Source organism: Molothrus aeneus, chromosome Z (assembly GCF_037042795.1).
Source record: "Molothrus aeneus isolate 106 chromosome Z, BPBGC_Maene_1.0, whole genome shotgun sequence".
Lineage (NCBI taxonomy): Eukaryota > Metazoa > Chordata > Aves > Passeriformes > Icteridae > Molothrus > Molothrus aeneus.
This window is the reverse complement of record NC_089680.1, coordinates 37,460,755-37,484,609: the sequence shown is the minus strand read 5'-3', so window position 1 is coordinate 37,484,609 and position 23,855 is coordinate 37,460,755. Positions and strand designations below refer to the sequence as shown.

General features: G+C 39.7%; 1 protein-coding gene across 1 annotated transcript; it reads right to left on the bottom strand.

Annotated features, from left to right (window-relative positions):
- Nucleotides 1-226: 226 nt before the first annotated feature.
- Nucleotides 227-23,042, bottom strand: MIER3 (MIER family member 3). Its single transcript, XM_066569233.1, has 13 exons — nucleotides 22,997-23,042; nucleotides 22,314-22,338; nucleotides 19,991-20,136; nucleotides 17,974-18,108; nucleotides 16,435-16,555; nucleotides 14,161-14,246; nucleotides 13,897-13,969; nucleotides 11,646-11,797; nucleotides 11,117-11,198; nucleotides 6,361-6,455; nucleotides 4,522-4,649; nucleotides 4,187-4,332; nucleotides 227-4,105 (listed from the first exon to the last, which is right to left on the bottom strand). Exons 1-13 carry the CDS (start codon nucleotides 23,003-23,005, stop codon nucleotides 3,651-3,653), a joined length of 1,653 nt encoding a protein of 550 aa, XP_066425330.1. The 5' UTR covers nucleotides 23,006-23,042; the 3' UTR covers nucleotides 227-3,650.
- Between the last annotated feature and the right edge of the window lie 813 nt (nucleotides 23,043-23,855).

The following is a 23,855-nucleotide window of genomic DNA, read 5'->3' as shown; positions in this document are numbered from 1 at the left end:
TCTGAGATTTGCTATACTTTAGCCATGTTTTAAATGTCTGAGGGAAACCATTACTCATTAGCTACCTGCATCACGATGTGCTGCATTTTTCACTCCTTGGTGTACCTCTACAAAGATGGTAGCATGTGCAGAGTTCTTAAAAAGTGCATTCAGAGTTACTGCTAAATATCTTTGGAAATGAAGTGGCAAACACAGTGTAGATGCATGAAGAGATTTACAAATAAAGAAAGGTTTCCAGACATTTATTTCTGGAACTGTACACCAGGTATTAAAGTACAACAAATACAAAATAATGCTCAAAAAAATCAGTGTTTATGTACAAATATTAAAACCAATGCAACAACAGCGACTTCCTCTTGAACATCTGATACTAAAACATGTTCCGATTGTCACTTGATTTGTTGTTATGCACAGGGTAGTTACTTTGAACTGAGAATAACTGGAATCTCTGTTTTATTAGGAAGACTATAACCATTCCTACTTTATTGTACAATTGATAGCATCTTCCTCCTTCTTTCAATGAAAAATAGGAATAATAAAAATAGTAACCTTGTCATTATCTTACAAATAACTGTATTTCATTTCCCTGTCTGTAGACAATGTGCTTGTAATGCTGGGCAAATAGCGTCCCTGTTGGTCAGTTTATCCATTAGTTTACATTCAAAGTTGAAATACTCATTAGAAACTTTGGTTAAATTAAGTAGTATCACTGTGTCCTACTTGAACTGAAGTTTTCCTATATTTTTGCCTCTCAGTTTCAATTGCACAATTCACTGACCTAATTGTACACAATTTCATATTCTTCAAACAGTATTGTACATCCTTCAAGTAAATTCAGCAGTTTGACCATTACAAGAGGAAGACTAAACACTTAAGAACCTAGCATGGGAAGATGACGTGTGACCAACTGTGGTATTGCTATAATCACAGCACCAGTTACACTTCTACATGAATCTGCTACCCTCTTTAGATTCCCTGTACATAAAAAGGATACATTTACCAACACTGCAATTGCCCATTATGGATTTTTTGGTTTGTTTGTATGAAGAAAACACGTGGCAAAGGACAAAGAATTCATCACAGTTTGTTACAAGAATTGTGCTTCACTGTGTAATAGCCAAGGCATTGTAATTTCTTCACATGGTTGCAATTCAGTTATCTCCATGCTAACTTTCAAAACACAATTCTTTTAATAAACAGTAACAAGTTCTCCATTTAAATGTTTAAACCGAGAGAAAAAAAGTAAGTCCAGCTTTTAAAAGTAAAGTTCAATAAATAGCTATTTTACATGGATAAAGTCATAGTGGTACAAATTTATGGATGTCACATCAAGCATGCACAAAAATGTTACTATACACAGAAGTAGTCAGAAAATATTGAAAGAGATATCTAAAAAGATATGAAGAATTTACATATTTACGAAATCTTGCAAATTATTGCCTCATTTTAACAAGGAATTAAAAGTAAACGATACCAGCTAGCTAGCCAACAGGCTAAATAAGATCAGCATTTATATTAGACTACCCGGATATCATTTTTCTCTCATATCATTTTCTGAATTTTGGTCAAAGTCTTTATTAAATAACTAAAGTGTCCATTCAACTTGCTGACAACCCAAACCTTAGACAAGTCTCTGCCTACTTTAAGAGCCCAGCAATGCATAGATAAACTGAGTATATTACTGCATCAACTAATGAAAATGGGCATGTTCATATAAGTGCAACTGGTATAAGCATTCAGTCATCCTTGTATGATTTTTATACAGACCAGCCACTCACTGTAAACCCATAGATAAACCTGAATGTGTGACAATGGAAGATTATGGCCAGAATTCTACAAAATTACTTAAAATGGGCTGATTCATAAACGAAAGAAACAAGGTACAAAGTTCAGCACAAAACACAGCAGTAAGAAGCTGAGAACTTGGCTAAAAATGTCAAGAGTACAACACAGGGCCAAGGCTACCCGTTATTTACTGTGTACTTACTAAAGTTACATATTTCAGATGTTTAAGTTAAGAACTGATTAAAAAATCATATCTACTTTTGTCCACTGTGCTAAACTAATTTGTTTTTAATATGAAAAATATGCTATTGCATAAACACTTCAAAGCAATCTTCATTACAATGCTGTAAAGAAAACTCCATATGCTGCATCTGAAACTTGGGATATCAATGCAGTTCACAGTATGTGTAATAAATACCCTCTTCCCTTTCAAATATTAAAGTCACTACCTTCTAATTACTCAGCATAACCTTGAAGCAACTATTGAAAATATCAACAATGCAAACTTAATTGCTTGAATAATGAAAACAAATTAGTGGCAATTAAACTTGTAATACAAACAGTGCAAAAAAAAAAAAGTATGGAGGGACAGGAGTAATCCTACTGAAGGGAGGTTCAGGCTTTCATTAGAACACCCTGCAAGTTGTATGCTACAACATCTTACAAGCTAATACTATGCTTGCTTCCTGCAGCAATTGGAACAAACATTTGCAAGACAAACATCCTGGATGGCAAAATTGCACTCAAGGTTCAAAATAAAGAGATGTAATGAAGTTAAATAGTTGCTTTTATGAGATGCATTTATACTCATCCTTTCCTATTTAACCATAGAAGTGAAGTGCCATTTTGAAGCCAATGACTCGCCAAAACAAATAAATGCAATCCACGCTAAATAAAAACTTTCAAGCATGTACTTCAAGGTTCTACTATTACTATATAAACTAGATAGTCCCTCAAAACTGTAATACTTGAACTGCAGTGCTCCAAACAACTTAAGATGTCTTCCAAATGTAGACTGTTTAGTGGTAAATCCTAAGCTGTGCAGACTGTAGCTTTATACATCAGCTGCCTTAGGAAAGTTAAGGTACACGATTGCATTACTCTTCAAAGTTGTGGACAAACCCCTTCCAAACACAATATAGCCTAAAACTCATCTGTTTGAGCCAGTAAGTTTAAAGTACACAGACGTCTATGGCAGCATGATTACTTCTCTGTAAGGTAGCCATAACCTTTAATTTTGCAACAGCATTCAAGTATAGATCTTCACTTTACTCATCTTAAGTCCCTTGTGCTAGCTTCCACCAACATGAATTTGCTGCTTTGTAAACTGAAGTGCTCTAGTTTAGTATCACATGAGAGAAGGTTCCATTTAAAAAACATCCTTGTATGTTTGTGCAGTTTAAAATAAACAAACCCATCCCTGCCTTTATAAGGGGGGGGAAAAAAATGCTACATTGAGCAGGGATCAGGATCAGTACCTGTAAACATTGTTATTCCACTGCATCCATTACGGCAAAAGTAACTTACTAAAAAAGCCACTCCAATCCGTTCAGAACTTCTGTGCTGGTTTTGAAACGGTGGCCTCCGTCTACAGGCTTTAGGAAAAAAAACTGAAGCAGAGCTTAAAGCTGCATCACATAGTTCTCTTAGTCCCAAACTCTGCCACACATCCTATGACATTTCCACATTTATGGACTGAAAAAAGAAATTACTCTTGATAAATCAAGATATAGTTCTATACATACAAAGACATCACTGATGTCATAAAGTTCAAACTTCCAGTGAAAGACTAAGCAAACCTGATAGCTCCCATCAAGTTTACTACTACTGCATAAAGTACCCACTGTTTGTTTAGTTTTCCACAGTCATTCTGAATGAAGGGCAGCATGTTGGAGAGCGTGGGTATTGATAAAACCATTTGTCTCATTTGCAGATAGACTGCTGAAGTCAGCCACTGAAACAGCCATTTTGGCACTGGTAATGTGGTGTGTGTGGTTCTCAAAGTCCACACCAAGGTTATTTACAGAGACATCATTCATGAAAGATTCTGGGACAGCAATCCCCATTTTCAATCTCTTCGCAGGTCTTTCTGCCTCCTCACTGCACATGTTCATTTGGTTTAGCTCTGAATGATAAAAGCCAGTCTCAAATAAATTAAAACAATCACTTTCACCATTGCTAGGCAAGTTAAGCAATTCTTCTGTTCCAACAGGCACATGATTAACTGGTGCTCGGGGTAAGCTGTCCATGGGAGGAAAAGCATCATCCAGGCAGTTCACATCTGAAGTGTGGCAGACTGTAGCTACACTGTTTGTCAGTGCTGGAAAACAGATGAACAGAAATGCAAATGAAATAGTTGCTTGCGTAGTTCCAACAAAGATTTTTTTTTTTCTTGATTTACCTGTCAACTCATTGGCAGTGATAGAGTTCAGAATGCTTAGCTGTTGGTCAGGAATGGTTTCTGTTCGACTATTAGATGTTAAGGCTGAAGAATGCACTGCTCCTCCAAGGGATTCTGCTTCATCTACCAAACGATCCATGTAGTCCCTAAAAGAATATTGCATCCATAATTTATTAGGTAACTAGAAAACAAGACCTATAAATGATGATAGACTTAATTTCAGTTGCCATAGCCACTGAAGCTTTACACTGCAATGACAGAAGTGGGGTGGGGGCGAAGTCTTCTACATTACATAGATTTGCAACAGAAACATATTCCAATAACATTTTACTTACGTAACTCCTGGATGATGGTTATATTTCTTCTTTCCAAATCGTGTTTGCTGAGCAAAGTAATCATAACGTTCCGACTTCTTCCACATGTAGTAGAAAGCCACACACTCAGCAACTGTTCTGGTTCTTACCTAAAGGGCAACAAGAAGAATTGACAAGATTAATGCAAAGACTTAGGTTTTGTCATCTTCCCAATTCCCACTCCTGCAATATTGTTAGTTTTTATTGTTCTCGAACAAATCTTTTCAGACTTCAAACAGACCTATAGTTTCAAGTATTACATTTGTTCTACTCAATGCATTATTGGAATTTTTTTTCTTAATCTAGGATGAAGCTCTATCTACATCTGAAGTACTTAGACATAAACATTTTTTAAACTGTAGGAGATATACCCTTTCTTGTGAGGGAAAAAGCTGAGCAAATGAATGATCTAAGAGGAGTGAAGTACCAAAGACTCTGGATATGTATTTCTTTGGGGGAAGTCCAGAACTGTGGAGGCTTTGGCAACAGAGTTGTCAAACCAGAGCAGTAAATGCTTAAACAAAATAAAACTGTAATCTTGTTGAGAAGGTAGTAAGGACTGAAACATTTCACATCATCATCACATCATCCACAGTTCCAGTTTTACAACTCTATCCAATATACAATGCTATCCAATACAGTCAGGCAGTAAAATATATTTGAGTGCTTCCAAACATACAGAAAGATCAGTGGTGAATCCAAAATGCCTCGGAGGCAGTAGTAAACCTTGCTAGTTTAGGCATACCAGGAAGGGGAGGAAATTAGCAGGTGTCCATATGCTAATGCATGAAGTCCCAGTTAACAAAGCTCTGCACTGCAGTGATAAGGAAACACATCTTGTTAAGCTGCTCCACACACTACATCTTGTCTAGCTGACACTTCCTATTTACAAGTGACATCACCTTATCTGTTCTGGATCCCAGAACTTTCCCTAAACTTTCCTGCCTTTTGCCTGGGAAAAAAAACACAGTAGATTTCTTAGACAAATTCTGGACCATAGTGACACATCAACACATGTATTTTGTTCCGTGTTGGAAAACGTATGTTTAATCTCTGATGCATTAATGCTTATTGGTAAAGTCCATTTAAAATCTCAACTATCCAAATTATTTAGGATGGGTCAAACCAGGTACTGGGTAAGACCAGCAGATAGTTGCTGAACAGCAACCACAACCCTACAAAGTTCACCTGAAATACAATAAAGGTTCCTAAAGAAAGAAACCCTTTAATATAGTATCAAAAACATAAAAGAGATATACAAGACATTTGGACATATTGATATTGTAACTATTGCTTTTAGATAAAAATAACAAAAAGGCCTATTCTTCAAGCATAGAGAAGTCAATCAGAAGCAATTCAGACCAAGCTCAGAACTCATTTTTTGCTCAGAAAAGAGAGTGTTATGGATGACTATACCTTATGAAAACACAGAACTCAGCCTGATTCTGTAAACTTGCACCTTCCTGGTGATAGAATAAATTGGGCAAAGATGCATTCTCCCCTCCTATAGCCATGGTATAGAAATACTGTTCACTTCTAGGAAAGGCATGAATTTAATCTGAATTGTAATGCACATGCATGCATAGAAGTAATGTCAACTAATATACTGAGACAGTATATTAACTCATCTCACAATGCCTAGTATTTCCAATGACATTTGGAAACATAAGTGCAAAAGAAAGGAAAAATTATTTAAAAAATGCCAAATTTATTTTAATATTGTTCTTATTTCCCTGTTTTGTATGGCTTCTGACAAACAGACTGCCTTCACATAGTATCATATAATTTACCAACTCTTCCATTTAACTGTAAAATACTAACCTTGTTTTTCTGTATGAGATGGAAGTCTTTTCCATACATCAGAAGTGCATTTTCAAAGCTTCTGCATTCTTCTTCTGACCATGCCGTCATCTCTTCTAGATAATTATAAAAGTAGCATGAGAAACTTGATTTCACTCATTAATCTTTTACAAAGAATAAAAATTTTGTTCCTAATGGATGAATATTCAAATGCATTCTAAAAAGAAAGTAATTCAGTTATTTAGATCATTTTATTCCCCTACTGAGAAACTATCCTACCTGAAATTTAACATTCTTCTTTACAAAGAATGATCTAGAAGAGTTTGATTTCAGAAATCTTTCATACTTGAAGGCAAAGGATATTTCAAAGGTTTATTGTTCTTAATACATTTGTCATCAAAAAGTAGTGATTGATAAACATCACTGAGGTGGTAAGTGTGATAATTTTTCTCAATATTTCTTGTTACACAGGACACAAGGAAAAAAGAGCAAAAGAAAATCCTGTTTTATGGATGGCCCTGTTCTGAGTGAGCATCACAGACAAAAGGCCTGAGAGAGCTCAGCCCTGCTGTGCAAACCACACCCTCCCAGGCACTCAGCAATCTAGGCCAAGTCTTACCCACGATCCAAGGACCAGCCTGGATGTCAGCCGTGGTGCATGGCACTGTAAATCACAGCTGAGACACAGGGTGGGATGAACTGTCATCAGTAGGGCAATTCCAACCTGACACTGACAGCCAGATGGATCCAGCATGAGACAGACTGCCCAGAACATGCAACACCTTCCCTGATATCATAAACCCCTTGGTGAGGTAGTTTTTCCACACTTGGAAAAGGCATAATGCACCATGGAGGAGTGCCTCAGCACCCAGCCTAGGTCAGGAAGCCATACAGCACCAACTGACAGGGACTACAGTTAACATGATTCAGGCTTTTGAAAAATAAGGGATATCAGGGAACCCAGAAAAAAAACCCAAATAACCACCTGGTACTAAAGAGCCACAGGGGGTCACTTCTAACCCCATCAGATCTCTTAAGGAGAAACTGCAAATTTCTTATCTCTTTTTTTTTTTTTTTTTTAATAATTAAGCCTACATTTTCTAAAGCTGGATTTTGGTTTGACAAACAACAAAAATCATTCAAGATTCTTGTTAATTTCCTATCTTGACTGTAGCTTTGGGGATATATATAAGTAAGGAGGGATTTTTCAGATCTCTTACATTCATAACGGTGATTCAAAGTTTCCACTCAACTAAAATGTAAAGCCAGTGGGGCAAAATGCATTCACACATTTCAAAGTATCTCTGGAAGCAGACACTGAAGACTAGACCTTTTTGCTCCCAGATAAAAAGCGATAATCACTCTACTGCACAGCTGTTTTTTTCTTTCTGAGCCCCATTAATTTTGCATTCCTTACTACAGAGTTCTCAGCCTTTGAAGAGGAGAAAACACCCCCATGGAAAGTCTCACTGCTAAGAAACTCGCCTTGGAGGGGTATATTTTTGATTTCTGTACTGAGAACAGTAGTGAGCTTCAGTGGGTAGAGTAGATCATAGTATAAAGGCTACTTGAAGAGACAGACACTGACAGCACTACAGAATCATAGAATCATTAAGGTTGGAAAAGACCTCCAAGATCATGAAGCCCATCCTTTGATCAAACACCACCATATCAACTAGACCACAGCACTAAATGTCTTATATCCAGTTGTTTCTTGAACACCCCCATGGATGGTGATTCCATCACCTTCCTGGAAAGTCCACTTCAATGTTTAACAACCCTGTCCATGAAGTTCTTTGCAATATCCAATATAAACTTCCCCTGGTGCAGCTTGAGGCCACTTCCTCTCATCCTGTCACTGGTTTCTTGAGAGAAGAAGCCAACCCCCACATGGCCACAGCCTCCTTTCAGGCAGCTGTAGAGAGTGATAAGGTCTCCCCTGAGCCTCCTTTTCTCCAGGATAAACACCCCAGCTCCCTCAGCCGCTCCTCACAGCACTTGTGCCCCAGCCCCTGCCCCAGCTCCATTGCCCTTCTCTGCACTCTCTCCAGCCCCTCAGTGCCTTTCCTGCAGTGAGGGCCCAGAGCTGGACCCAGCACTGGAGGTGTGGCCTCAGCAGGGCCCAGCACAGGGGGACAATCCCTGCCCTGGCCCTGCTGGCCACAGCATTGCTGATCCAGGCCAGGATGCCATTGGCCTTCTTGGCCACCTGGGCACAGCCTGGCTCATGTTCAGCTGCTGTCACCAGCACCCCCAGGTCCTTTCCAGCCACTCTGCCCCAGCCTGTGGAGCTGCCTGGGGCTGTTGTGACCAAGGGCAGGACCTGGCACTTGGCCTTGTTGAACCTCACACCACTGCCCTCAGCCCATGATCCAGCCTGTCCAGATCCCTCTGCAGAGACTTCCTGCCCTCCAGCAGATCCATACTCCCACCCAAACTGGTTTTGCCTGCTAATGGACTGAGAGTGCACTTGCTCCAGATCATTGATAAAGATATTAAACAGAAATGCCCCCAGTACTGAGCCCTGGGGAACACATCAGCAGGGTGTGATTCCATTCACCACCATTCTCTGGGCTTAGCCATCCAGACAGTTTTACCCCAGCAAAGAGTGCCCCTGTCCAAGCCACGGGCTGACAGCTTCTGCAGGAGAATGCTGAGGAAAAAGGTGTCAAAGGCTTTGCTGAAGTCTAGGCAGGCAACATCCACAGCCTCTCCCTCATCTACTAGGCCTTACTCCTCCATCTATCCCTTACCATTTTAATGAGAGTATGACAATTCCATTTGAACTGGAATTGGTATAGGTAAGGACTACTAGTCCTTAGGATGGAATTTTGGCCTCTAAGCTGATGCCTCAGGTTTTAGCTTTTATATGTTTCACATTCTGTGCTGCTTTAGTGTGTGGTTCTGAGCTTCGTATGAAGGGATGGTAAGCTCTCTTCACAGAGAAGGCAGACAAAACAATTCCTTTCCTAGCTTGGGACCAAGGACAACCAACCCAAATTTCAGGCCCAAGAGCATAAACAATGGCAGAATGAGAGAGAAAAACAAGAAGGATGGGACTTCATAACCTAAAGCTATAACTGGACAATTAACTCCAATATGTAAATGAATCAGAACTTATAAAGGTGAGAGACCTCATCTCTGGTTGCACATTTTGCGACCATTTTGGGTTCATCTTGTGTGTAGCCCTGGCTGGGCTCTTGTACTGCCCAACATGTAACCATTAGGCCTTTTAATAAATCCTTACTTTGCTCTTGAACTCCATCTAGCCTCTGCTCTAGGTCACCCTTCACAAGGCATCAAAGCTACAAAAGAACAGAGGTATTTTTCAATCCTGAAACAGGAACCTAAGTTCCAGAGAGGTATTGGACTTAGGATACAGCCCTACAGCTGACACTTTAAGGGCTACACAATCTCTTCTTGTACATGACTTTTTAAAGCATTCTTCTTATAGTCCTTATTGCCCCCTTCAGCTTGACCTTAGTGTCCTGATTTTGGCTGAGATAATTTTCCTTCTAGAAGCTGGTATAGTGCTGTGTTTTGGATCCCGTATGAAAACAATATTGGTAACAAATTGATGTTTCAGCTGGTGCCAAACTGTGCAATTAAGTACATTTCAGTGTCCCATGCTCTGCATTGCTCAGGTGCCCCAGAGGCTGGGGGAGCATGGCCAGGAGAGCTGACCCGACCTGGCCAAAGGGATGTTCCATACACAGACCAGCATGGCCAGGATGGGAACTGTGGGGAGCTGCTGGGGATGGGCTGGGCATCAGTCAGCAGGTGCTGAGCACCCGCGTCACTGTGCATCACTGCCTCCCTGGGGCTTTAGTCCTCTGTCTTTCCCTTTCATTACAGTTATTATTGTCATCAGTATCACTAGTATTATTACTGTATTCTTTTTTTGTTTCCATCATTAAACTATTCTTAGTTCAATCCCAAAGTTTTAGTTTTTTCCTCTAATTCTCATCTCCACCAGGAAAGGAAGCGGTGGGGCAGACGTGAGTGAGCAGCTGTGTGGTACCTCAGTTGCCAGCCAGGGTTCAGCCACTTGGACACCTGTGTCTCACAGCACCTACACTGCATACACTCAGCTTCCCTCTGGATCTGAGTAGAGGGCTATCTGCAAGTATATCAACTTACAGCAGAGCTCATAACTGATTCCACTTCACACAATACACATGCAAAAATACAGGACAAAACCCCATCTTTGTTAAATGACAGACTCTGGTTTTTATTTAAGGGATTAATAAATAATAAGGACAAACAAGATGGAAGCCCATTTTCCAATGCAGACTGAAGGAAAGCTCTCCATGCCCTATGGAACTATACAATAGAGCCTGTTCAGGGCTGGCATAGCACAAATGTTAGCACAGAGTGGGGGCTTATTTATGTACCAATCTACATTCTGATTTTGGTACAAATGTTATCAGACTGTAATCAATCATGATCTCAAAGAGATATTAATTAATAGTGGGCGAGAACAGCTTTATAGCAGCAGAATCACATCCCTCCCCACCCTGCTCCTCCATCTGTTTCATTGTTACAACAGCTGTGGAGGAAAGAAGGGAAGATCAAACGCAAATCCTCAACCTTTCTACAAACTGCAAACTTCTGTAGCAGAACTTTCAAATGGCCAACTGTCAGATTACACCTAATTTATGCTCAAATCATAATGACAGGGATGTGCTTGATAATGTGATTCCTACTCAAGGATTTTCCACACAACTTTTTTTTTTTTTTAAACCACACTTTTCTGAAAAAACAGGTATTCCCTTACCCTGAGATGCCTTTCCATTTGAGCAGTATCTCTCAATTGCTTCTTTAACATTATGGCTGCTTTTAAGGAGTTCATACAGTGCCTATAAAATAAAAAAAAGTCTTTAGAAAAAGTCCAAGTTTTCTAATATCCAATCTAGACTCCAAAACTAGTCTTCCAGCGAACATATCTAGTGTAAAAAAATAAAGGATTTATCTTTACATATGATGAAAATTTAAAAAGAGCCAAAACCAAAACCACCCAAAAGCTGAGGCAAGATTTAACTAAAAAAAATGTAAAACACTACATGCAAACATTGAAAAGGCTGAATTTGTCAACAGTATGACAATCAGAAACATCACAGATCACAAGGCTGCTAACATTCAAATACTCAAGATTTTTAAGCATGTGCTTAGAAATTTTAAGTAAGATCCTGACTTCATAATATCCTACACTGAGTAGCAGTGCCTTTCTAGTACAAAGCAGAGAAGGAGACCACATGTTAATTACAGAGCTCTGTGTCACAAATGGAACAGGATATAAAACCTACTTGTTCATTGTCCCGTGTATGTAGTCCTTCAGGAATTCTGCCAATCATTTTTTCATTTCCTGTTCTTAAGGAGGTTTCAAAAAGGTATTCCTTAACTTTACTTTCTGAGATCACATCAGGTTTCCAAAGTAAATGGTCTTCATTTTCATAAGCTGATAAAACAGAAATCCATTCATGCCATGTATATAACATTTTTAAGGCTGTAACATTAACAGCTGTTTCACAAAGAACAGGAACACAGAAGCAATCAAATGAAGCAATCAAATCAAGCATGACCATACCACTTTTAAACTGCAGATCATTTTAGCTATTTAGTAATTTTGAATTAAAATTTGCCAAAAATTACATAACAAAATGGCAATCTATATGGCAATGTGATTTGTTTTTTCATTCCATAGCAACTGAATGCTGTTAAGAACTTGGTATGTTGGATGCTTTAAGTGGTTTGGATGTACAATCCTCCACAGTACACTGAAATGACATCTGCAATTCTCAGCTTATTTCAAGGATGATACAACACACAAGAGCTGACCTGAACCTCTGTTAGTCTGTGCATATGCTTCAACACTAGATTAAACTATAAATCCTTTACTCTGATCAATAGATGTGATTACAATTGCACATCATGTTTTATGTACTCTCTTGGCAATACAGAATTTAATACAAACATAGAATCCTAATGGCTGTACAGTGGAAAAGATGGAGATGCTCAAAGCTCTCCTAAAACTGCAGGAAACAACATTAGGGTAAGGTGAAGAACGAAATGACACAAAGTTCTTTTACAGCTTAATAACACAGAAAGCTTTCAGTCAGACATGTTCCAAGTGTAAAGTTTATAGGAGTGGAGAACTGCTTTCTAGCTCAATTCTGGCAGCTGGATTACATAGCACAAATGTAAGCCCCTATTTGCCATCACTAGCTCTTCCAGGCATACAGAAAAGGCTTTCATTTAACCCTCCAGCCCTACTACCAAGCCCAACCTTCCGGAGTGCTGGTGATACTCCTCTTCAGTTGTCTTTATCAACCTAGACAATGCAGTGCTTTTTGCTGGAGTCCATTACTAATAACCTCAGAAGATGCTCCTTGAGCTCTCTGATCTGGCAGCTGCCCCTTTGCTCTCGGTCATGCTATCAGACAACACTTTCACTGGTTCTCTCTGCTACCAACTCATTACAGAGAAAACCATCAGACTGACCCCTCCTTGGTCATCTTCTGGTTATAAGAACTTCCTTAGTTCTTGGATAAGTCAAGATGTGGAAATAGTAAAAGAACTACCCACATAAATCCAGTCCTTACTTCTCCATTTTTTGCAACCCACTAGCACACCATGCTTGAATCTTAAAAAACTGGAGTCTTTCCTAGATCTTAATCAACACAATGATACTCACTTCCTAACACTTCCAGCTCCATTCCTACCAAACATTCTTCTTCTCTATTGCAAAGGATTATTCCTCAAAAGAGTAAGTGGCACTGTTAAAAAGATTCAATACAATTCACTCAAATAATATCCCCCTTAAATGTTAAAGAACCTTACAGAATATCAAAAATTTACAGAAAAAAACCACAGAATGCCCTTCATTTATTATTACATCACCCTACCTGTTTCTTAATTTCCCAGCTATTCCACCCACGACCAAATTTTTTTGCATTATTTGCCTTTTTAATTTCACAGCTATATGTGCTATGTTTCTAAAGAAACAAAACTCTATTAAATAAGGATCTTTTTTTCCACTCTAGCACAACTGCAGTTTTTAACCTAAATTTGCACTGAAGTAACATCATATTTAGAACACCTAATTTTTAAGACACAGTATAACAGGACCTATACAAGGAAATTTAAAATAGCTTATTGCTTTGTTTTCCATACCAATTTTGTAACTCACATGATTTTACCTGCCAAAAAAACAAGCAAGGAAAGAGACTGTTTTGAACCACTCCAGTGTAAACTATGTTACATGCTCATAGACCAGCTATGATTCTCCAAAAAAAGTAATACCTAACTCCTACAGTGAGTTGACACTTGATATTACCAGACACTTCAGAATAAAGCCTCTAATTTTGACATAAGAAGGTCCCCTCTAATTTGGATAGTCACATTTCTGAGGTGTAAGTATACAGTTGTGCTACTTCTATTTTCTAGAACCTTTTTTTAATGGTCTCTGAGACTTTGGCGAGGTAATTTAAATAACATTTTTCCATCAAGAGCTATGTATAAACTTCAATAAGAAGTAAAACAATTAGAAGAACATACCCTTTTCATCATCACTGCATCTGCCAAGGTAAGCTGGAATTTCAGCCTGGTACTGTGAACCAACCATTATTTCCTGAAAATGTAAGAAAAATGAAGAGAAAAAGTGATCAACAATATTTTGCATATACAAGTATAAATAACATCATTAACCTGGCATGTGACATAGAATTCCTAAATGAAAGTACAATTTTAGATACATACTAAAAATCTGACTGGATTTTTTTTTAACAGCAAAGTTCTAACTTTAAAAAATGTAATTATTACCTTTCTCAAATCTTCAGATGAATTACCATTATCTGCCTCTACATCTTCACCATCAGACTCCTTATCTCCATCACAGGTGGTGTTTGCTTCAGAAACAAAGAAGTTTGTTTTTAGCTATGAAGAATTTTATGTTCAAGGATAAAACTACAAGATATCATTTACTTTTGAAAGGAGCACCTGCTTTTATTCAGGGAGACACGTATTGTCTGTTGAGCCAGATTTCCACCAAAACCAAACTAGAAGGAAGTCAGAACTATTTATATTTGTATATTTGGTATTTGTATTCGGAACTATTTGTTATTTGTATGCTGCAGAACTGAAACATTCATCATCACTGCAAATGACACAATTTACTGTATTTCCAAAAGGAAACAAGATTTTTTTTGGTTGATTTTCTCAATAAAAGCTTATACATAGAGAAAAAGCAGAAAACTTCCAGGGCTATGACATAGCCTCAGGTTAATCACAAAGAGAGTAAAGCTGAAGGCATGCCTTTATTACCTACTAAAACCTTTCAACAGAAGTTTTAATGGGTATTCACAACATTCCTTGAAACCAGGCTGCCTTAGCACAGAATGAAGATACAGGAGAGACAGACAAAATGGAGCAGGTAAAAGAGAGCAAAAGACTCCTTATTCCTCTTATACCTTGTTTTTTTCCTTCCCTTAGGAAGAAATACAGCAGAGCCCTCCAAACAATTCAAATACATTATTCCATAGAATAACTCATATTTTAGATCTGGAATGCTGTAGCACTGGGTTCTGAAGCAGTTCTATAGTTATAGTTGTATAATCCCCAGCAGAAGGGAATCTACAGTTGTGACACAATTACACCGATTTGGTATTCCTACCAACTTCAGAAAAAACATAAACTGGGCTGAAATTTTAGCCTGATCACAACTAAAACATCATGAACATCAGAGACAATATCCAAGACTGCATGGACTGATGGTCTTCTTCCATAGTAATTACTAAAATCACCAGTCTATCACTTTTTGGTTTTATAAGTAGCAAGCAAGAGGCTAACCTGAATGAATGGAAAAATATGCTTGGACAATCAGGCAATTATTTTGCTCAATTAATGTAAACTCAAGGAAACAGTCTGTGTTATGTATTAGATAATGTGTATCTTAAAACTTAATGTTATCTTAGAATCTGAGAAATGGACAGCATAGAGAACTGGTATCTCCTTCCCTAAAATGGTGGATACTTGACCTTAAAATGTCCAGCCTAATGTTCTAATAAGGTAACATTTTGAAAGAAAACCATGGCAGCAGAGAACAAAGATGACTGTTTCTTAATCCTCAGTACAGATGAGGGGCTAAACACATTTCTCTATGAAGCTGCCGCACTTAAAATGTCATATTCATTAACAGTTCCCAAGTGCCACCATGTTTTGGAGTTTAACTGAAAAGGGGGCATTACAATTTTAAAGGTTTTTGTATCTCCCTTTCAATACAAATGCCCTGCATTTATCAGACAGCAGCATGCAAAGGGCTATGATTGCTGGTGACTGAGGCAGCACAATCCCTTTACTCCCCCCTCCTCTACAAAAATGAAATTCCCCATGGAATACCTTAAGATATTTTCCAAATTAAAACTGTGATATAAGTCCTCCACACTGTTCTTAACTCTAGGACCAGTGAACAAATGAGATGCAACAGGCAATGAGGAATATCTCATCCAGGTTGGATAACTGAACCACTGGTTCGTTCCCATCATAGCTCCATGGATGGTGAAATTCTGGTGGTCATGGGGTTTACAGGCGCCATCCCGTATAAAACTACTTTGGCTCACCCCATGAAGTCCTGTGGAAAAGTGCTGAGTATGTGAAGGGAAATAATCACAAAGACACTGCATCCCAATTCACATCCACAGGCTGCACAGAGGAGCTGTGGCTCTTGGTTTAAAAGCACCAGCAAAAATTTTAGTACAGAAACACAAATTTAAAAGATGGGTTACATGTTCATATAATTCACTAACATGGAAAATCATGAAGGGTGTTCCTCAATACTGTGTTAACTACTGACTATGAAGTCATTGTATTTATAGAGAAATGAAGTTTACTTGTGCTTTGAGCAGAGAACCAAATGTTAAGTGTTTTAGGTACTCAGCAATGCCAACCAAAGGCAACGTTCATGTACAACATCCTGCAAAGCACTGGTTTTCAACTCCTGGTCAGTGAGTAGCACTCCTCAATTTTGGTATTTTAAGGTATGAAGCTATACATAATGCTATGACTTTTTGAGTACTATTATAAAATTAGGTTTCCTACATCTTAGTGGCCGAGGAAAGAAGTCAGTAGCCTCATGTGAAGTAACTGACGGTGTCAAGTCATCAGCAGAGGACTGTGTTTCTTCATCATCACCCGACAAGAGGTCTTTAGCAATTTCCTCCTGTATCATTAAAATAAAAAAAATTAAATCTCAGAGTGACTATAAAATACAATTCATGAGCACTTAGATTCAGCCAATTGTAAGCCTCATTAATTAAAATGAATTACATTCCCATAAGAAAATGTAGCAGACCCTATTCCTTTAAAGAAAAAGCCAGTTTGCTCCTACTAACTCTAAGAACATAACCTTTCATTTCAGAGTCAAACATAGTGGTTCCCCTCTGTCTTCTATTAAAACAAATGCACAAGAATGAACTTCTGCAAGGATCAATCTCACATGTTCCTCCAACTGCTTCCAGTAAGAAACACCAATGTAAACTGCCTCACATACTAAGCATTCTGTCATTCTTTGCATCACAGATATACTAAAGCTTTAGAAGCCTACTACGGCCTCCTAAACTCTGGGAAAAAGCCAACCAACCAAAAAGAAACCCCCAGCCCAATTTTTTGTAGACTTTGCCAAGAGGATACTTCTAGGTAACAAAACACCAAAAAAATCTGACGTTTTTGTAGGTTAAAGAAACAGTATTAAGAAAGAAAAGGCACACTCTTCCTCCAGTCACAGATATGTCTGAACTCCTCTAACAGAGATTTGGAAGGGAAAGAACTATATTAGACAACTAGCCGACTACATTTTTGTAGCCTCAACACAATCGTGAATCATAATGCGAATCAGATGTGCAGAGCCATCATTATATCCTTCTTGCTGTGGAGTTTACCATTACATCATACTCACAGGAAAAAAAAGACATATACTTACTACTTGCATACTTTCTAAGCTGAACTACAAGCTGCACATGCTTTGTGGCCAAAAATCAGAAAAAAATCTCAGAATTTAAAGTTAACTTGCAAACCACAAAAGCTGAAGTTTCAGGGTTTTGTATCAGCAATGCAACACATATAGTCACTACACATAAAACAATCTCTCACCCCCCATGGCTGAGACCTTTCTGAAAGATTTGCATTTGAAAATAAAATTCCAAAGCATTCCAGAGTACATTTTCAAGTTATTTTCATACCATTTTTTGGTACTTGATATGTGGTTGAAGTCAGAGTTATTTCTGGACATCGCATATTTTATACAAAAATCCCACTTCTTAACTAAAAATCCCACTTCTTAACTAAAAAAACCCAAAACAACTAAAAAACCTCCTACTTAAAATTCTTGACATGTATTTCAGAAGAACTGTTGACATTTTCAGTTTTCTTTTGTACTAATATAGTGACACTAAAGTTGCTGTGCACCATTATCAGAACTAGATGTCCAATATCCTTGAAATGTAAGATCCCAGAGTGAAAATAAATATTGAAATTACCAAAGGTGTACTTTGTAACATCAAGAGATTATGACGTGTAATTTAAAGCCATCTGGATTTCCGCTTTTAAACAACAATTCAAGTGAAAATGATTCAGACTTACTTTATCTAGAGTCATATCTGGAAGTTCATCTGCAAGTTCACTTGGAGAGCTATTTGCACTGGAACCTGGCATAACTGGAATCGTGGGCTCATAGCCATAGAATGCTAGTAAATCTTCCAATGGCATGTTTCCTTCCTAATACAAGAAGATTAACAACACTTCAATGTATTGTCAATTACCTGTAAACAGTGCAGGCCTAAGAGAATAAGACATATTTTGAAGAACAGAAACGAAAAACAAACAAAGAAAAACTAACCTGAAAGCAGGAATGATTAAAGGTTTAAAATATTGTGATTCTATGATAACAATAATTCATAAACATGTCTCTTGGCATATAGGGAAGTTCTGTCAAGCTGTAGGGGAAGACATTTTATTGGATGCAACTAAAGTGTAAATATTAAAAATTTGCTCCTTATCTGATTGCTACTGTAGAACATGATTTGTCAATATTTCTTCAAGAGAAATATAGAAAACCTTGAACACTTCATTCTTACACAGCTATAGCTGCGCATGTGAAAACCCCCACCGAAATAAGCCAATACAGCAAATTCTAAGCCCTTCCTTTTATCTCCTGCACAATGTATTTTATATGAACCATTGAGAATGTAACAAGAGAAAGACAGCCAAGAAAAGGCAAAAATCAAGAGAAAGGCGTGATTTTTAACTTGTCTTTTCCAATATCTTTTGATCAAGTGATTCTAATAACTATCATCATACTTTCATCCTAATACAATTAATAAAACAATAAACAGTGAAGAATTTTTTTCGTTACCTGGTTCAAGACATCAGAGTATGAAAAATACTTTCAAATATTTACCCCTTTAGAAGTTATACCTCTAAAAATGTATTGTTGAACTCATACACTAATCAAATTCCTTTTTTTCTTTAGCCAGGCAAGGTTTTAGTCCTGTAAAGACTTTTCACAATGGGTAAATAGAAACGCATGTCTAAGTCTTTCCAGGATAAGGACTTATAGTAATAAAGTGTTTAAGATGAGTGTCTCTCAGTTCTTCTTTCTTCTATTACAGAAGCAGTAAGAAAATTTTGTAGAGTAAAACCTCCATTTTAACCATCAGACCTGGCAAACTGCTTCACTACTATAACAGCAAGCTCATAATCAGCAAAAATGTAATTTTAAAGGTAGTAAGGCAAGAAAAAAACCTCAGGAGTACAAACACTGTGAATTCCACATGCAGAAAACTTGTTTTTACATGGACTACACAACCACAGTCTTGTATTTGATGCTAAAAAATACACTTTTTCAGAAGTACACTGACCAAGACCTGCAGTTATGCTGAGGGGTGCACTAACAGTAATGCAAATAGCATCAATTTCTCGGTGTTCAGTGTTCAGCAGGCATGTAGAATGCATGCTACACTGCCAGGGATGAACAAGAGGTGTAAATATGAAAAACTTCTTATTAAGAAGTGTAAAATGGAATAGAAAAAGCCAAAGAGCACACTGATCATTTTGTACATCTGCTGAATGCTAAATTGATGAAACTAAGACATGGAAATACCATTTATATAGCAAATTAATGTGACCCATTATGCATAATCCAGGGTTGTTTGTTTGTTTATTGGAAAAGTAAAACCTGACCGACATAATGAAACACAGCTAGATGCCATTTTAATAGTATGCAAAATGTACAGTTTCAACTTGCAAGAGATCTTAGATAACAGGCCTCTAAAACCTATGCCAGTGACTTCTCTACCAAAGCAAATGTGCTACTAAATCAAAGAAAATATGAGCACCAATACCTTTAAGAAGCTAACTTCAGCCTTTTCTGTGATGATGCACTGCTACATCCCAACCTGACTTTTCCTTTTATACAAGCAGGAAACGCATTTTTGCAGAAAACTGAACTATACAATACAAATTGAAGGGCAGGTTGAATATTCTTTTCACTAGAAAAGTTACAATATGTATGAAAAGAAAAATATGTATAGAAAGTACATATGAAATATGTATAGAAAACTACAATATGTACATTCACAAGGAAGAGAGTCTCTCTTACCTTTTCTAAATCTTCAATTTCAGAGCTGAAATTTTTGCTTTCTTCCATCATTTCCTCTTCTTCAAGAGTTCGCTCATCATCGTAATCATGTACCAGCATTTCAGCAGATGGGTCAAAGTCATGATCCTCAGATGATAAAGAGCCAACTATCAAAAAAAAACTTAATGTGAGAAACTATTTCCCCTGTACCAACATTAGAAATTAAATCCCAGCAAAAAAAAATTGCATTAATTCTCTTACAAACAGGATCAGAACTCTCAGTGGAGTAACAAATTTGTAACTACTTGACAAATTCAGCTGCTTCTTTAGATGACCTTTCCTTTTCATATTTTTAAGTAATAAGGACAGCTTTCTCTCTTGCTACAAACAGAATAGCAGAGAGAAGTACCTAAATGAGCAAAACTAAATTTTAGGAAATACAATCCCAAATTAGTACTTTACTGAATAAAAGATAGTTCAAAACACTCTTGAAATCATCATTAAGCTACAAAGCACACACATCAAAAGATATCAGAAGCTGCAAGACTGTCATCTACAGACTCTGATTTTATTGATCTGATTTATATGGTAACAAGCATGGTTTTTCACTGGCAAACAGATAACTAGGTAATGAATTCACGTCCTACTAACAGCAAAGTAAGTGAGACTCGCTTCCAATTGCTTTAGTCTTACAAATGGATCTTGTAATAAAATTAATTTGTAGCACTAATCTAGAAAAATACAGCAGAATTTCAAGAAATGCTATGGAAAATACACTAAAAATAACAAAATGCTTCTAATGGATTTCATTAATTAATAACCCAGTGTGATACCTCTGTGGTCCAACAGACACTTTTTAATTACTGAAGACAATACTCAGAAGTATTCAAAAAAGTACTATTATTTTAAATGCACTTTGTCATTTGAACGATTATCATTAGAGTCAACTAATTTTCAAGACGAAAATATTCTGCATCAGTAGTCAATATTCTGCAGTCAAGAATCACCAAATTACAGGGTTGCTTTGCTCTTTAATGTTCACTTCTTTATGGCTTTCAGGCTGGAGGAAAAGAGAGATTAATATATTTCTCTTCCACTTCTGCTTTCCCCTTATATACTAGTGGTCTGTTGCAATCCTTGGCTTTCAAGCATCAAAGAAAAGGTTTATCAAGAATTATTTCTATCAAGGAACTTCTTCAAAAGTTTTGAAATAAGTAACTACAAATTTTCAACCCTCTTCAAAAAATAATACAATATTCCTCTTTCCAGTGCTTTCAGCCTTGAGACAGCTGTATATACCAACACTTCTGAACCTTAAAGAATGCAGCTTTTCATCATTTATGCTAAGTATTCATTCTGTACACGCAGGTAATTGAACTTTGTTCAGCTTGTCAAAGACAAAGCTATCAAAGTTTGTAATATCACACTGTAGAGAAACATTCAGGCCAAAAATGCTTTATAGTCACATGCTATTCATATTATGGTCTCACAGAACTTTCAGCACAGCTGATGCTACTACAGCTCCAATAATGACATTATGCGTTTAATCCTCCTACTGTTGGCCATCACATCATGCTCAAGTTTTAAGAAAGTCTCAACCGCCTTAATCTAACATGCATTTACAAGGGTGTGATCAAGATTATTGATTCAAATTGCTTTTCTAACTCACTTTCCATTTAAGTCAAGGGGAAGTTCTGTTCCATAGACTTTACATTAAGAAGTCCCACTTCTCCTGTAGTTCTGAAAGTTCAACACCCCATTTAAAATATTCAAAACTTTGTTGAAAAATACGAACTCAACAAATTTCATAATAGTTAAAGATGGTGACAAACACTGCAGAATGCCTTTACATAGAAGCAAGTATGTTCCCCAAATACTTGAGAAAAGCCCTGCTGATGTTAATGATGCTTGGTTATATAATGTAGTCCAAAGAACCTTAACAGCATTTAGTTACAGCCTTAACATATAATCATAACTTGTTATGATTTTAAACATTTTCTGTTATTACCAAGAAATAAAAAATTTAGACAAGCCTGTAGTTATCAGCAACAAGAGAAGCTGTCTCTCTCCAAGCTATCTGGCTTTACTGAGGTGCTGCCTCAAAAGTGCTCTACAACTCTGATTTCATTTTTGGTACCGAGGAGCCAATTTCTAACTGCAACTGGACTTAAGTGAAGGATTCCGTAGCGCACATCTCCTCTTAAAAACCTGGCAGGCGGTTAACAGCGTGCACACGAAGCCTTAGGAAAACTATGAGGGGATAAATTTGGGAAGGAGCAGCAAGGAGAGAACGGCGTGCGGGCGACAGGCCGGGTGCCGATGCAGAAGGTGGGCGAGGACGAACCTGGGCTCGAACTCCCAAAGGAAGCCTGCAGGGAAAGGAGACAGCGAGATAAGAGCGGGCTCCCAGCGGTCCGGCAGCAGGCAGGGCCCTTCATTCCACGCAGCCGTCGGAGCTGCCCCGTTTCCCCGCCGCCCCGCTTTTCCCCGCTCCCCTCCAGCCTCAGCCCCAGCATCCCGCCCTGTTGGCCGTTCCATCCCGCTCACCCTCGCCCATCCCTCCTTCCCTCGCTCCCGCCTGCCGTTCTCCGTCCCTCCTCCTCCTCTGGCACAAGGCCCCCCCCCCGGGGCCGCGCCAGGCCCCGCCGGCGATCCCGCTCCCTCCGGCCCCGGCCAGGCAGGACGTGTCAGGGACCGGACTGGCCGCCGCCTCGTCCCCGCTCCCAGCCCGGGGCTCGCTCCTCCTCCCTCCCTCCGGGCGGCTCGCTATGGCCCGCGCCGCAGCGGCGACACCGCCGGCCCGTCCCGCGGCCCCTCCGCCGCCCGCGGGCCGCGCACCGGCCCCGCGCCCGTCCCGCGGCCTGGTCGCGCAGGCTCCGCCGCCACGGCCCCGCCGCCCCCGTCGGTCCCGCCGAGCAGCCGCGGGGGCGCCTCCCGGGGGTGCCGGGGCGGCGCGGGGGCGCTGCGGGCGCGGGGCCCCGCGGGGCGCCGGGCGAGCCCCGCGCCCGGCCCGCTCTGCCCGCTCACCTCCGCCATATTGGGACGATGGGGCCGAGCGGCGGCGCCGCGCCGAGTGCCCGGATGGCGCCGTGAGCCAATGGCGGCCGCGGGCCCGCCGGACCGTCCGTGCGGGCGCGGGGGGACCGGGACGGGCCGGGCCGGGCCGGGCCGGGCGGGGCGGCGGAGGCGGGGCAGCGAGCGCCGGGGACCCGCCGGGACCCTCCTCTGGCGGCGCCGCCCCGGCCGGCGACGGCGCTCGGCCCGCCCCAGCCCGGCCCCGCCCGGAGAGGGCGCCCGCCCCGGCGGCGGAGCGGCTGCGGGGGCAGCCAGCGGAGCGCTCGGGGCCCGCCAGAGCCGGATGACTCCGACTCCCCGGGCCGGGAGCGGACCCGGCCGTGTCACCTCGGTACCGGGTGCTGGTGTGCAGGAGAGCTGGCGTCACGCTGACCCCTACGCCATAAGTGTCAGGAAGATGAAGCAGAACTCCAAAGCCTTCAGCCTTTCTCGTGTGCGTTGTCTGCTCTGACAAACAGAGAAAGTAAAATTTACTTTGCAGTGTTTTTATCTAAAACGTGCCATGTCTGTTACGTGCAAGTTATATCTACTCCTTTTTACACAATCACGGCATTGTCAGACCTGGAAGGGACCTCAGGAGATTCCCTGGTCGAAACCCCTGCCACAGGGTGGGCATTCAATGTCTCAAGAGAGGGAGACTCCATGGCTTCCCTGGGCAGCCTGTTCCAGTGCACTGCCACCCTCGATGTAAAGTTCTACCTCATGTTTAGGTGGAACTTTTTTTTATTTTAATACATGGTCATTACGTCTTGTGCTGTTGCTGGGCACCACTGAAAGGAGTCTGGCACCATCCTATTGGCACCTGCCTTTG